Genomic DNA, 13,821 nt, shown 5'->3' with positions numbered 1-13,821 from the left:
TGCCTCTTGCCTCTATGTGTAAATCTCCTTTTTGGTCCCTAATGGCCCTACTCCTCCTTTTACCACCCTTTTACTATTTACGTGCTTAAAGAATACTTTGGGATTTCCTTTTATGTTAGCTGCCAGTCTTTTTTCATAATCCCTCTTTGCTTCTCGTATTTGCTTTTCCACATCCCTTCTGAACCTTCTGTTTTCAGCTTGGTTCTCAATTGTATTTGCTACCTGACACTTGTCGTAAGCACACTTTTTCTTCTTTAACTTAATTTCTATCTCCTTTGTCATCCAGAAGGCTCTGGATTTGTTTGTCCTACCCTTTCCTTTTGAGGGGACATACCTTGACTGTGCCCAAACCATCTCCTCTTTGAAGGTAGCCCATTGTTCAGCTACTGTTTCTCACGCCAATCTTTGGTTCCACTCTATCCGGCCCAGCTCCGTTCTTGCCCCAATGAAGTCCGCTCTGTGCCAGTTGATTATTCTTACTCTGGATCGGCCAGTATCATTTTCCACCTTCATCCTAAACCTTATGATACAATGAATACTTTTCCTAACTTCCTGTCCTTCCTACCTTTCTCTCTTCTGTCTATTCTTTGATTACCACATCTTCCCAGATTTGATCTCTTGACCGCACTATTTAGTTTAAAGCCCTCCCCACTTCTCCAGTTAAGTAGTTCACTGGAATACTGGTCCCAGCACAGTTCAGATGTAGATCATCCCAATGGTACAGCCCCCACTTTCCTCAGCACTGGTGCCAGTGCCCCACAAACCAGTGGAAGGGCAGAACCTCACATAGGGGGCAGAGAGAGTATTTGGAGGGTGAAGAGGGTGTGAAGGGTGAAGGCTGGAGGGCCTTTGTTTTTATTTTCACTGGAACAATGTCCCATGGCACTGAGACAGGCCATTTAAACCCAGCAGCCCCTGTGGCTGCCTCTACATGTCTTCCCGGGTCAGCTGGCCCGACTCTAGCTCACACCTGCACTTCCCAGCAATGAAAATCTCCCCCCCCCCCCCCCCCCCCCCCCCCCCCCCCCCACCCCCGGGGTGGGCACTTTCCCCCAGGGCGAGCAGGCCGAGCCAGGAATTTTCCCAACTCCCACTACCTGCCTCAAGGATGAAAATCTAGGCCATAGAATCCTAGTTGAGTGATGTTATGGAGATGAAAACAAGCAGCCTCAATGATGGTGCAGATAAATGGTCAGAAGCTCATCTTGGGGTCAGTTACTCAGCATCAGACAATTGGCAGTGAGGGAGACGGAGTTGGTAACTAGGGAACAGAGCTTGCAGTGGGACCAAAGGCAGAGACTTCAGTCTCCCCGATATTTAATTCAGCAAAAATTTTCATCATTCAATACTGGGCATCAGACAAGCAGTCACACAATATAGAAACAGTGGAGGGCTCAAGAGATGAAATAGAACTGGGTATCATCAGTATACATGTGAAAACTGGTGTTATGTTTTCAGATTATGTCACTGTAGAGTGGCTTGTAAATAGAAATAAGGGGGTGCCAAGGATAGATCTTGGATAGCGAGAGATGACGATGCAGAAATAGGTGGAGAAACCATTGCAAGTAGTTCTCCAGCATGACTGGATAGATAAGAATGGAATCAGGTGAGTGCGGTCCCATTCAACTGGATGAAAAGACATTAAAAGTCAACCATGTCAAAGACTGCAGACAGGTGGAGAAGGTTCAGGAAGTTAGTTTACTTTTATCACAGTCACACAGGAAGCCATCTTGTCAAGCCATTTTGGTACAGTGACAGGAGTGAAAACCTGACTAGAGAGATTCAAGCATGGAGTTCTGGGAAAGATGGTCACGAGTTTGGGAGGTGACAGTATGTTCAAAGCCTTTGGAGATGAAGGGGATGTTGAAGATGGGGGTGGTGGTTTTCAAGAAAGAAGGGGGTCAAGGATTGCTATTTTTAGATGAGAGGGGTGATGAACACAGGTTTGCAGGAGATGAGGACAGTAGCTGAGGAGAGAGAATAGTTAACAACATGGGGACCAGGACCTACAAGGTTGTAGCAAGTGGGTCTCATGGACAAAATGAACTTGAAGAAGGCGTGAGGTAAGAGAAACCAGAAAAAGTTGCAAGTTCAGGGCAAGGGCAGGGGGCGATTTAGAAGAAGCTGCGTCCAGTGGGTTACGGGGAGGGAGACAAGCAGTAGAGGCAGCTAATTGGATGATGTGAACCTTAATGAGAAATAGGACGATGAACTCCTTGCCTTGGTTGGAGGGGAGGATGGTAGAGATGAGAAAAGAGTTTAAGAAGATGGTTTGCAATAGAGAGATGAAGCTGGGGTTATCTGCATCCAGGGTGACCCTAGAATAGTGAGCAATTTCAGTAGAACAGGATTAATAGTGTTTATGTGATCTAGCCAGATCTGGCAGTGAATAGATAAACCAGTTGTTAGCCATATCCATTCAAGTCTAAATCTTTTAGGCTTAATGGAGCAGAGGTGAGAACCATACCAAAGGGGCAAAGACCAGGGTGAGAGAATAATGGGTCTAATGGGGACCAGGGAATCATAAGTAGGGAACAAAAACAGAATTACCTGGAAAAACTCAGCAGGTCTGGCAGCATCGGCGGAGAAGAAAAGAGTTGACGTTTCGAGTCCTCATGACCCTTCGACAGAACTTGAGTTCGAGTCCAAGAAAGAGTTGAAATATAAGCTGGTTTAAGGTGTGTCGTGGGGGGGCGGGGGGGGGGGAGAGAGAGAGAGAAGTGGAGGGGGTTGGTGTGGTTGTAGGGACAAACAAGCAGTGATAGAAGCGGATCATCAAAAGATGTCACAAACAACAGAACAAAAGAACACATAGGTGTTAAATTGGTGATATTATCTAAACGAATGTGCTAATTAAGAATGGATGGTAGGGCACTCATGGTATAGCTCTAGTGGGGGTGGGGAGAGCATAAAAGATTTAAAAATAATGGAAATAGGTGGGAAAAGAAAAATCTATATAATTTATTGGAAAAAAACAAAAGGAAGGGGGAAACAGAAAGGGGGTGGGGATGGAGGAGGGAGCTCAAGACCTAAAGTTGTTGAATTCAATATTCAGTCTGGAAGGCTGTAAAGTGCCTAGTCGGAAGATGAGGTGTTGTTCCTCCAGTTTGCGTTGGGCTTCACTGGAACAATGCAGCAAGCCAAGGACAGACATGCGGGCAAGAGAGCAGGGTGGAGTGTTAAAATGGCAAGCGACAGGGAGGTTTGGGTCATGCTTGCGGACAGACCGCAGGTGTTCTGCAAAGCGGTCGCCCAGTTTACGTTTGGTCTCTCCAATGTAGAGGAGACCACACTGGGAGCAACGAATGCAGTAGACTAAGTTGGGGGAAATGCAAGTGAAATGCTGCTTCATTTGAAAGGAGTGTTTGGGCCCTTGGACGGTGAGGAGAGAGGAAGTGAAGGGGCAGGTGTTGCATCTTTTGCGTGGGCATGGGGTGGTGCCATAGGAGGGGGTTGAGGAGTAGGGGGTGATGGAGGAGTGGACCAGGGTGTCCTGGAGGGAGCGATCCCTACAGAATGCCGAGAGGGGGTTGAAGGGAAGATGTGTTTGGTGGTGGCATCATGCTGGAGTTGGCGGAAATGGCGGAGGATTATCCTTTGAATGCGGAGGCTGGTGGCTCATGCCTTCTCCTCCCTCCCACAAACATGATAGAGTCCCCCTTGTCCTCACTTATCACCCCACCAGCGTCCGCATTCAAAGGATCTTCCTCAGCCATTTCCGCCAACTCCAGCATGATGCCACCACCAAACACATCTTCCCTTCACCCCCCCCGGTGGCATTCCGTAGGGATCGTTCCCTCCGGGACACCTTGGTCCACTTCTCCATCACCCCCTACTCCTCAACCCCCACCTATGGCTCCTCCCCATGCCCACGCAAAAGATGTAACACCTGCCCCTTCACTTCCTCTCTCCTCACCGTCCAAGGGCCCAAACACTCCTTTCAAGTGAAGCAGCATTTCACTTGCATTTCCCCCAACTTAGTCTACTGCATTCGTTGCTCCCAATGTGGTCTCCTCTACATTGGAGAGACCACACGTAAACTGGGCGACCGCTTTGCAGAACACCTGCCGTCTGTCCACAAGAATGACCCAAACCTCCCTGTCGCTTGCCATTTTAACACTCCACCCTGCTCTCTTGCCTGCATGTCTGTCCTTGGCTTGCTGCATTGTTCCAGTGAAGCCCAACGCAATCTGGAGGAACAACACCTCATCTTCCGACTAGGCACTTTACAGCCTTCTGGACTGAATATTGAATTCAACAACTTTAGGTCTTGAGCTCCCTCCTCCATCCCCACCCCCTTTCTGTTTCCCCCTTTTGTTTTTTCCAATAAATTATATAGATTTTTCTTTTCCCACCTATTTCCATTATTTTTAAATATTTTTAAATCTTTTATGCTCTCCCCACCCCCACTAGAGCTATACCTTGAGTGCCCTATCATCCATTCTTAATTTGCACATTCGTTTAGATAATATCACCAATTTAACACTTACGTGTTCTTTTGTTCTGTTGTTTGTGACATCTTTTGATGATCTGCTTCTATCACTGCTTGTTTGTCCCTACAACCACACCAACCCCCTTCACTTCTCTCTCGCTCTCTCTCTCTCTCCCCCCACCACACACCTTAAACCAGCTTATATTTCAACTCTTTCTTGGACTCAAACTCAAGTTCTGTCGAAGGGTCATGAGGACTCGAACCGTCAACTCTTTTCTTCTCTGCCGATGCTGCCAGACCTGCTGAGTTTTTCCAGGTAATTCTGTTTTTGTTTTGAATTTCCAGCATCCGCAGTTTTTTTGTTTTTAAATCATAAGTAGGGTATGTTTCAGCAGATTGGTAACTGTAGAAATCTCGTGGTGAACAGAGAACCAAAGGCTGGACAGTTGGGATTTTGAAAGTGCAGCTTTAAGTATATTGAGCATTTTTTTTCTGAGGAGGACATAGAAAGATTGGGAGGGGAACGTTGGTGGAGTGTGATACAAGGAAGTGATCAGAGAAGGCCTTAGCTGTGACTGATAGTACAGTAGTGATAGTAAGGTCAAAGGGATGGCCATGAATATGGGTTGGCAATATTTATGGAGAGAGAGAGATTAAAGGAAGATAGGAGGCAGTGAACTCAGAAGAGAGAACATGATGAATTTAGATTGAGATTGAAATCACCAAGGATGAGAAGTCACTCAGTGCAAAGGCTGAGGGAAGGAAGTAGTGAAGATACCCACGTGAGAAAAATTTGCTGGTTCCTGGGTGTGTGATATAAAGAACGAGGAATTTAAATGGATCCATTTGCCCTGAGTTTGTGAAAAGCACAATATTTTTGTATATTCTTTCCTTTAATTTACAGTTTTAATAATATTGTAATTTTATTTTTGACCCATTTAGTTTATGGCAAGAATGTATTAGCAGTAATTGAACAGCCCTTAGAGGAACAGAAACTACACACAGGAAAGAATACAGTTACATACCAGGCACGGCTGCTAAAGTCACTGATTTATGAGATCATCGGCTGGAATAACTAACAAGTATTTTGTTTCAAACAAGGTTGACCTTGCTATAGATTATTTTACATTTCAACTTGCTCAAAGTCAAATATGATTTTAGAAAACCTTTGATGTCTTAATTTTTTTGCAATGAAATATTAAAATATTGGCTGTATAAATTCAGACATTACATAATTTGTTTTATGTACCAATTCCACAAATAAAATTACAATATGACCTATCTTGTTAGGAAACTCTCATGGGAGGAAAGTTACATTCTAAATCTTATTCGTGACTTAATCACTTGTCAATCCGAGTGCACTAGAGAACAAGGAAGTTTTCAGTAACATTTTGTCCAACTCTTAGAAAAATTACTTGTTCAGTCTTGTATCTGTTTTTATGGTTGCATGTATTTTTGGAACAAAAGGAGTTTAGGCTATGATTTAATGTACTTTTGTTAGCACACTTTGTCCTGAAGAACCTGTCTTTGAAAAGGCTTTGAAATTCACTTCATATTTTACTGAATAAACTGGACAATGAAAACTACAGCAGATTGTGTTGCATCATTTAATCTATTTCAATCAGTATTTATTTTGCGATGGGAGGGAAACCGAATCAGTACGTAGGAGTGCACTAGGACCATGTGTTGGTATTCTCAACAAAACACAATAAGAAACAGGGAGGAATAAGACAGCAACAAAATAAACCTACAGGGAAAACTCAAAGCAACATATTACAGAAATGAAAATTACAAAAAAGTATTCTGCAAAGCAAAGGTGTCAGATTATTACCAGCAGTGTTTTGCAAGCAGAAAAGTGGATACTGCCGTAACAATTTAGCTTGCCAGTGAAATGGGAGCACTTTAATTTTGTATTATAATCCTGTGCTAGAACGATCTGTAGGGTGAATTTTTCTTGTAAATTTTACATTGTTTATTTATAGTAAAAACAAAAGTAGCTCACTCCTTTAAAGCATCAGAGATGATGCTTCCCCCTTTCTTAACTTTCCATTCTGCCAGCACATCACTTATTCCAATGCATACCTTCAGAGTTTCATTCCATCATAAACTAAAGTAAATTGCCTGCCAATGTGACTGGAGAAAAATGTAGTCAAGTTTTCTTCAGTCCTTTCTGGGAAGGAATGTGCTCACTCTTGGTATTGCAGATAAAGATCCGAAACTCATTTGAAAACAACAGTGGTATTACTTTTTAAAATAAATGGATAATTAGAATTAATCATTTGGTAGTACAGTACTTGAGTATTTCTGAGAAAAGAGACGTCAAAGCTTTTTGACTTGCACTCATCAGGACACTTCGCAAGAATACCTATATAAGAGGAAAACAATAATTTATACTGTATATGTGAAGAGAGTGCTGATTGTTTGGCAAGTGGATTCTGATTGCTAGAGGTGTTGCCATGGAGAATGCATCAGTGATAAGTGACAGCTATTCACTGACTCATTCCTCAAGGCAATATCTTGACCAATCTGGTCAAGCTGCTGGTTTAAAATTTCAAACAATGGCTGGCAGTCAACCGTCAGCCACCATCACTGGTGCATCTTTCATGGCAATGCCTCTATCAATCAGAATCCACTTGCCAACCAATCAGCACTCTTCACATACAGTATAAATTGTTGTTTACCCCTTATAATCGGTATTCTTGCGAAGTGTCTGATGAGTGCAAGATGAAAAGCTTTAACATGTCTCCTTTTTCAAATATAATTATAATTGGTATCATTCTAGAATTTAATGCACTAGTTTGAATACAAATATGTTGTATATCTTATGCTTTGCAAACTAAGATATACATATTTCTATGCATATTTATATGCATTATAACTAATCACTTCAATTGTTATTAGAAATGGGGTGAAAAATGAAACTAGTTGTAATATGTAGATAAATACTATAAATAATGCAACAAAATCTTGTTGCTAAATTTCTGGTGATTCTGCAATGTTCTGGCTTGGTCCATAGAAACGAAGATAACCACCTAGGGCTCCAACAGCAACGCCAGTCATGTGATCTGAACAACCGTCTGAAATGAAAATATTGTAATCAACATTTTGAGCACCAAATATTTTCTAGTGAATGCTAATACCCACTGTTGTAACCCATTATTGTATATTATGATGCTTTGTTTAGAACCACATTTTGTAAACTAGATGCATTCTGTAGTTATTAATATTTCATACCATTGATGCTCACTGACCAATGTTTCATCCTTTGCGTTTATTTCCCCTACATGATTTTCCAACACGTCGATGGACTAAGTGCAATTTTGGCATTTCTATTCACAATATGATGATGAGGGCATCTGAAGTCCGGTACTTTGGCTGATGTAAATTTTAAAAACATATGCACAAAGTGAGCACATAGCATCCTGTCAAAACATAACTCAGGCTCACAGTGTCGGAATAAGGGGTCAGCCATTTAAGACTGAGATGAGGAGAATTGTTTTTCACTAGAAGGGATGTGCGTCTTTGGAATTCTCTACCCAAAGAGAGCTGTGGTTATTCAGTCGTTGAGTATGCTTAAGACAGGCCAATGACTTTTTGGGCACTAAGGGAATTAAGATTTATAGGGATTGTGCAGGTAGGTGGAGTTGAGTTGGAAGATCAGCCATGATCTTGCTGAATAGTAAAGTACAGTATACACAAAGGGCCAAATAGTTGCTGCAGTACCAATCTCTTACTGAAAGAATATTGTGAAGTGCGCTGTACTGATTGGAGCAGAGTGCATCATGTTGAAAGAGGAGATTGATGTGAGTGTTGCAATGAATGAGGCTGACAGTGATGCAGCTGCGATGAGAAGACACTGAAACAGTTTTAATCAAATTATTAAACTTCTTGCAGCACTGTAGTCATGAGCTGGGATCAATGTTCCTGGCAATGAACTCATTGTGATTTCCTTCCACTGCCTCCTCATCAGATGAATGAACAGTTTCTTGCTTCCTGAGGGATAAAGAGGGTCTCCCTCTTCCTCTCCACATGCTGTAGCCAGTATAGCATCAGTAAACTTTGGTATCCACTTTCTCCCTGCTTCAGCCACATCAGACTTTCACACAGTTATTCCTCCCCCTCCTCCCCCCACCAACAGTCGTGCAGCCAATCAACAGTGAAGACAGTTTGCATAGATCATTAATATTAACCAGTGTTACTAACAACAAACTCGTGTGATTGGTGCATCCCTTTATAAAGTGAATCTGTTGACTTTCTAGACATTTCTATCAACTATGGGCATCATATTCAAATATAATTTTTTTTTCACTGGAATATTGAAATACTCAACAATAGTACTAGAGCATAAGACCATAAGACGTAGCAGCAGAAATTAGGCCATTCGGCCCATCGAGTCTGCTCCGCCATTCAATCATGGCTGATAAGTTTCTCAACCCCATTCTCCCGCATTCTCGCCGTAACCTTTGATCCCCTTACTAATCAAGAAGCTATCTATCTCGGTCTTAAATGCACTCAATGACCTGGCCTTCACAGCCTTCTGTGGCAATGAATTCCATAGATTCACCACTCTCTGGCTAAAGAAGTTTCTCCTCATCTCTGTTGTAAAAGGTCTTCCCTTTACTCTGAGGCTGTGCCCTCGGGTCCTAGTTTCTCCTACTAATGGAAACATCTTCCCCACGTCCACTCTATCCAGGCCTTTCAGTATTCTGTATGTTTCAATTAGAACCCTTCTAAACTCCAGTGAGTATAGACCCAGTGTCCTCAAACGTTCCTCATACGTTAAACCTTTCATTCCTGGGATCATTCTCATGAACCTCCTCTGGACCCTCTCCACATCCTTCTTGAGATACGGGGCCCAAAATTGCTAAATGTGGTCTGACCAGAGCTTTATAAAGCCTCAGCAGCACATCCCTGCTTTTATATTCTAGTCCTCTTGAAATAAATGCCAACATTGCATTTGTCTTCCTAACTACCAACTCAACCTGCAAGTTAACCTTAAGAGAATCCTGGACTTGGACTCCCAAGTCCCTTTGCACTCCAGATTTCTGAATTCTCTCCCCACTTAGAAAATAGTCTATGCCTCTATTCTTGCTACCAAAGTGCATGACCTCACACTTGCCCACATTGTATTCCATCTGCCACTTCTTTGCCCATTCTCCTAACCTGTCCAAATCCTTCTGCAGCCTCCCTGCCTCCTCAATACTACCTGTCCCTCCTACTATCTTTGTATCATCTGCAAACTTTGCCAGAATGCCCTCAGATCCTTCATCTAGATCATTAATGTATAAATTGAAAAGTTGTGGTCCCAACACTGACCCTTGCGGAACTCCACTAGTATTGGGACAGTTGCTGATTATTCTTTCATTATATTACTGTATTTGTTGTGTTTTTAACTAAAAGGTGAATAAACAATAATACTCCTGTCAATTCCGGAAATTTGGACCCCAAGGATCTTTGGAACATATTGAGAATGTTCTAATTGGTTGGATCAGTTTTTGTACTTCATTTCCTTCTAATGAGACATTGATAGATCACAAATAAATGAATGCTATTGAAAATTATCAAACATTAACATGTTTGCCATTTCGTCAACCGATCAGTAGATTTGCAACAGAACATTTCATTAACAGCAACTGAAATCAACATTTAAAAACTCAATATTTTACCTTTCAACTGCATCTCTCTTCTTTTCACTCGCTTGTGTTCTGTGAGCACATACTGTTCTTCCATTGGTGAATATTCAGACTCATCTAATTGCAAATGAATTACAAGGCAAGAATCCTCATGATATTGCAAAAGAGTATAATTAAGGCTGTCAAAATTGTACAAAAACAGAAAATGCTGGAAAAACTCAGCAGGTCTGACAGCATCTGTGGAGAGAAAAACAGTTAACATTTCAACTTCTTCAGAGCGTGAGGTCTGAAGATCAGTCATACAGACTCGAAACGTTAACTCTGTTTCTCTCTCCAAAGTACCTGGATCTACACCTTAAGTTCTGTAAGCTGCAGGGCTATGGGCCAGGTGCAGGAAGGTGGGATTAGAAAGGGCACCAGGGTGTCCTCGGGCTGGCATGGACAGGATGGGCCGAATGGCCTCCCTCTGTGCTGTAACTTTTCTATGGTTCTAAGACGGGAAGTGGACCTTCAAGCAAGTTGAGAATTGTTTTGGATCTGTACAGTGCAGGAATTCATTGCCAATGGGTGGAAACCCAGGATCAGACATATTCAGAGTGTCTCGCAGCATTGGAACTGTTCCAGGGGATGTGAAATAAGATACTCCCAAATGCTGGAAATCTGAATATCAGCAAAAAGACAGACTGAAAATACTCAGTAGGTTGGGTAGCAACTCTTGAAAGTTAAAATTTAAGACCTTAGACCAGGGGTGGGGAACCCCTGGCCTGGAAACCACATGCATTTTAATCATCCAGCCCACGGTGAGATTTCAAAAAATATATTGGGCAATATTTTTATCTTGGCAGATGGGCGTGTGCCTGACCTGCTCAAGTGTTAAATAAAGCGCGTTGATGTCAATGAACACTGGCGATAGTTTGGTAGGCAAGTGCACGATGAAGACGGAGGTGCACCCACCATTAATTAAGTGGCCCTTGACACACCAATTGACTCCGAGTTTACGTACCCGTGCGATTTTCAGGCCATCACACAGGCAAAACGAGCAGGCGGGGCAGGTCACAATTTGCAAAACCTCATCCACGGGTGGGATAAGAGGGGTCAATGGCCTTGTCAATGCGAGTAGTGAGGAGTGCAGGATATCACTTGCTGCTGCTTGCTTCTGTGAACACAACAGCTTCATTTCACTTCACAGCTGCATTCTTAGCATTTCAAGGCTTCAGTTCAGGACTCAGTTTTGTCTTCCAGACTCCCAGAGGATTTGGAACGTCTGGATCCTTCCCTTTCCCTGGTAATGGGAATTGTGGTCTCCACTGGAAGCACCTCCTCTGAGGAGAGAGGGCATTAGGGAGAGGAGGCTAGGTGTCTCAATGCAGCCTCCAGGGGAGGGACCTGTGGGAGAAGAGGCACAGGCACAAGGGGTGCAGAGCCAGCAGGTAGTCCAAGGCGGAAGGGGCCGCAGAAGACACCACCAACCTGCTGCCAGGGTTTACAGGCAGCAATACAGCTACCTCAATATGTCCAAGGTGCAACGCCGAAGGAGGCTCCGCCTCTCAAGGGAATCAGTCACCTCCATTTGCCTCAGATGATTAGGTCAGCTCTGACTGTGTGGGTGGATACCCCAAGCCAGTGGCTCTGAAGGTCACAGTGGCCCGCAGCTACTATGCCTTTGGCTCTTTCCAGAGCTCAGTAGAGGATCTGTATGGAGCGTCCCAATCGGCTGTCCACAGTTGGGTCAAGCTGGTGACAGAAGTTCTATTCAGGCGGGTAGTGACCTTTATTCTTTACCGTACAGATGAGGCCGGCCAGGCAGGGCGAGCCAGAGACTTTGCAGTGATTGTTGGATTCCCCTGCGTCCAGGGTGCCATCGACTGCCCACATGTGGCCATCAAGGCACCTGCGGGTCAGCCGGGTGCCTTCGTCAACAGGAAGGGATTCCACTCCATGAACGTGCAGATAGTGTGTGATCACAGGATGCAGATTCTGCAAGTCTGTGCAAGGTACCCAGGCAGCTCCCATGATGCTTACATCCTCAGATACCCCCAGGCGTCGAGGCTCTTCAGTACTCCAGCTCTACTGGATGGATGGCTGCTGGGTAACAAGGGCTATCCGTTGAAAAGGTGGCTCATGACACCTCTCCACCACCCAAGAACAGAGGCCGAGCAGCGGTACAATAGGAGACATGCCTCCACAAGGGCGATGGTAGAGAGCACCATTGGTCTACTCAAGATGCGCTTTCGAAGCCTGGACTGTTCAGGGGGCGCACTACAATACCTCCCAATGCAGGTGTCACTGATAGTTGTTGCATACTGCACTCTCCACAATCTGACACTGGTGAGGGGGGAACCACTGGAGGAAGAGGATCTTGACGCAGCTGCACAGGCAACAGATGATGAGTCCAGTAGTGAGTCTGAGGACGAGCACGTTCAAGAAAACGCTGAGGGGATAGACGTTGACCTGGGTAACCTCCAGGGAGGCAGGGACACCCAGGATGCTTTGATCCAATGTTCCTTCCCACCAAATAAGAACCACCACCACAGGGCTGCAGGTTCCATACTTGAACACTGACAGGACCAGTTCCTTGGTCAACAACATAAACTTTATTGTAGAGGCACATAGTGTAAGGAGATACACATCATTGTTTACCCTGCACCTACAGAGCAAATGAAACATTCAGAGGCCAGCTGCACAAAATAACATCTTATTTACTTATGAATGTGAAATATAGCGGAAATTAATATGAACCACTGTTTTCCATCACACCATTAAAAAAAGAAAAATGGGGGAACCAAATATCACCTGTGATCAGGCCATCTTGCGCTTAAGGTGCTTTAAGTTCGTTTGCGAGTGCCACTTCTCGGTGCTCCCCCCTCACTGGCACCGGCATTGGAGACAGCCTGCTCACTCTGCTGTCCTGTTGGCCTTGATGACCTTGGTGGTCATCCTCTGGCCAGTGGAGCCTGTGCTGGCCCCACCTGGGAGGGAGCAGCCAGTGCCACAGCTGGCATCTCCCCAGTCATCGCAGTCTCATCAGATGCCACGGTCACTGGCAGAGGGGAGAAGGAGCTGCTGCCATCACCCAGAACACCCTGAGAGGAGCCACAGAGACGACAAGTAGCTCGTGCACCAACGTGAGGTCACTGTGGACCTCCCTGCTCACCATTGATGGACGGGCACCTAGCTGGGATACTGGGTGCCTCATCCATCTCCCAGACTGAAACTGACCACCTGAGCTCAGCGCCGTGTGAAGGCCTGCAGGTCCGAGTGCAACCCTGATTCTGTCCCTGGAGCTGCCTATCCATGAGAGTCGCCACTCTTTCAATGGAGGAGGCAGTGTGCTTGGCCATGAGGGTCAACGCTCTGCAGGGACTTATCCACAATGGAGACCATGGCACACAGGCCCTCATGGATCTCCGCCAGATCCTCCCGCACATCTCACTGGACATCCAGCAGCTGCTGCCTCACGGACAACGCCAGAGGCTCATCATCAGCCTTCGACTGAGCATCATCCTGGTCTCCTGCAGTCCTCCAACTACCGGTGCCCTGGGCACTCTCTGCCTCCACCTGCACCTCAAAATAGCGTAAAGTGCCCTCACCAATATGCATTGAGGTACTAGACCGTGATCTTATGCCCACTGAGGTGCTGGTACCTGCGCTGGTGCCAGCTTAACAGAGAGGGTGTGACACGGTGCGTGGTGAGCATGGTGGTCCTCAGGGGTCAGGGGTGGGCCTTCAGGCTCCTCACAACAAGGAGCTGCTGGT

At 44.8% G+C, this 13,821-nt stretch overlaps 2 protein-coding genes across 3 annotated transcripts in view; one reads left to right on the top strand and one right to left on the bottom strand.

The window, feature by feature from the left end:
- flr (fleer) overlaps positions 1 to 6,018 on the top strand; it is a 270,425-nt gene extending 264,407 nt beyond the window's left edge. For both annotated transcript variants that reach the window (XM_041205945.1, XM_041205944.1), the window contains one exon: positions 5,375 to 6,018. In XM_041205945.1, the coding sequence (XP_041061879.1) occupies positions 5,375 to 5,511 (137 nt within the window). In that variant the 3' untranslated portion in view covers positions 5,512 to 6,018. The remainder of the gene's footprint in view (positions 1 to 5,374) is intronic.
- Positions 6,019 to 7,190: 1,172 nt separating this feature from the next.
- c15h16orf89 (chromosome 15 C16orf89 homolog) overlaps positions 7,191 to 13,821 on the bottom strand; it is a 70,079-nt gene continuing 63,448 nt past the window's right edge. The window contains exons 9-10 of the mRNA XM_041206945.1: positions 10,099 to 10,182; positions 7,191 to 7,509 (exon numbers count right to left, since the gene is read on the bottom strand). Of these exons, the coding sequence (XP_041062879.1) occupies positions 7,406 to 7,509; positions 10,099 to 10,182 (188 nt within the window). The 3' untranslated portion in view covers positions 7,191 to 7,405. The remainder of the gene's footprint in view (positions 7,510 to 10,098; positions 10,183 to 13,821) is intronic.

Source organism: Carcharodon carcharias, chromosome 15, assembly GCF_017639515.1.
Source record: "Carcharodon carcharias isolate sCarCar2 chromosome 15, sCarCar2.pri, whole genome shotgun sequence".
In the NCBI taxonomy this organism is placed as follows: domain Eukaryota; kingdom Metazoa; phylum Chordata; class Chondrichthyes; order Lamniformes; family Lamnidae; genus Carcharodon; species Carcharodon carcharias.
Note: the sequence above shows the minus strand (reverse complement) of the source record. Positions and strands in the feature narration are given on the sequence as shown.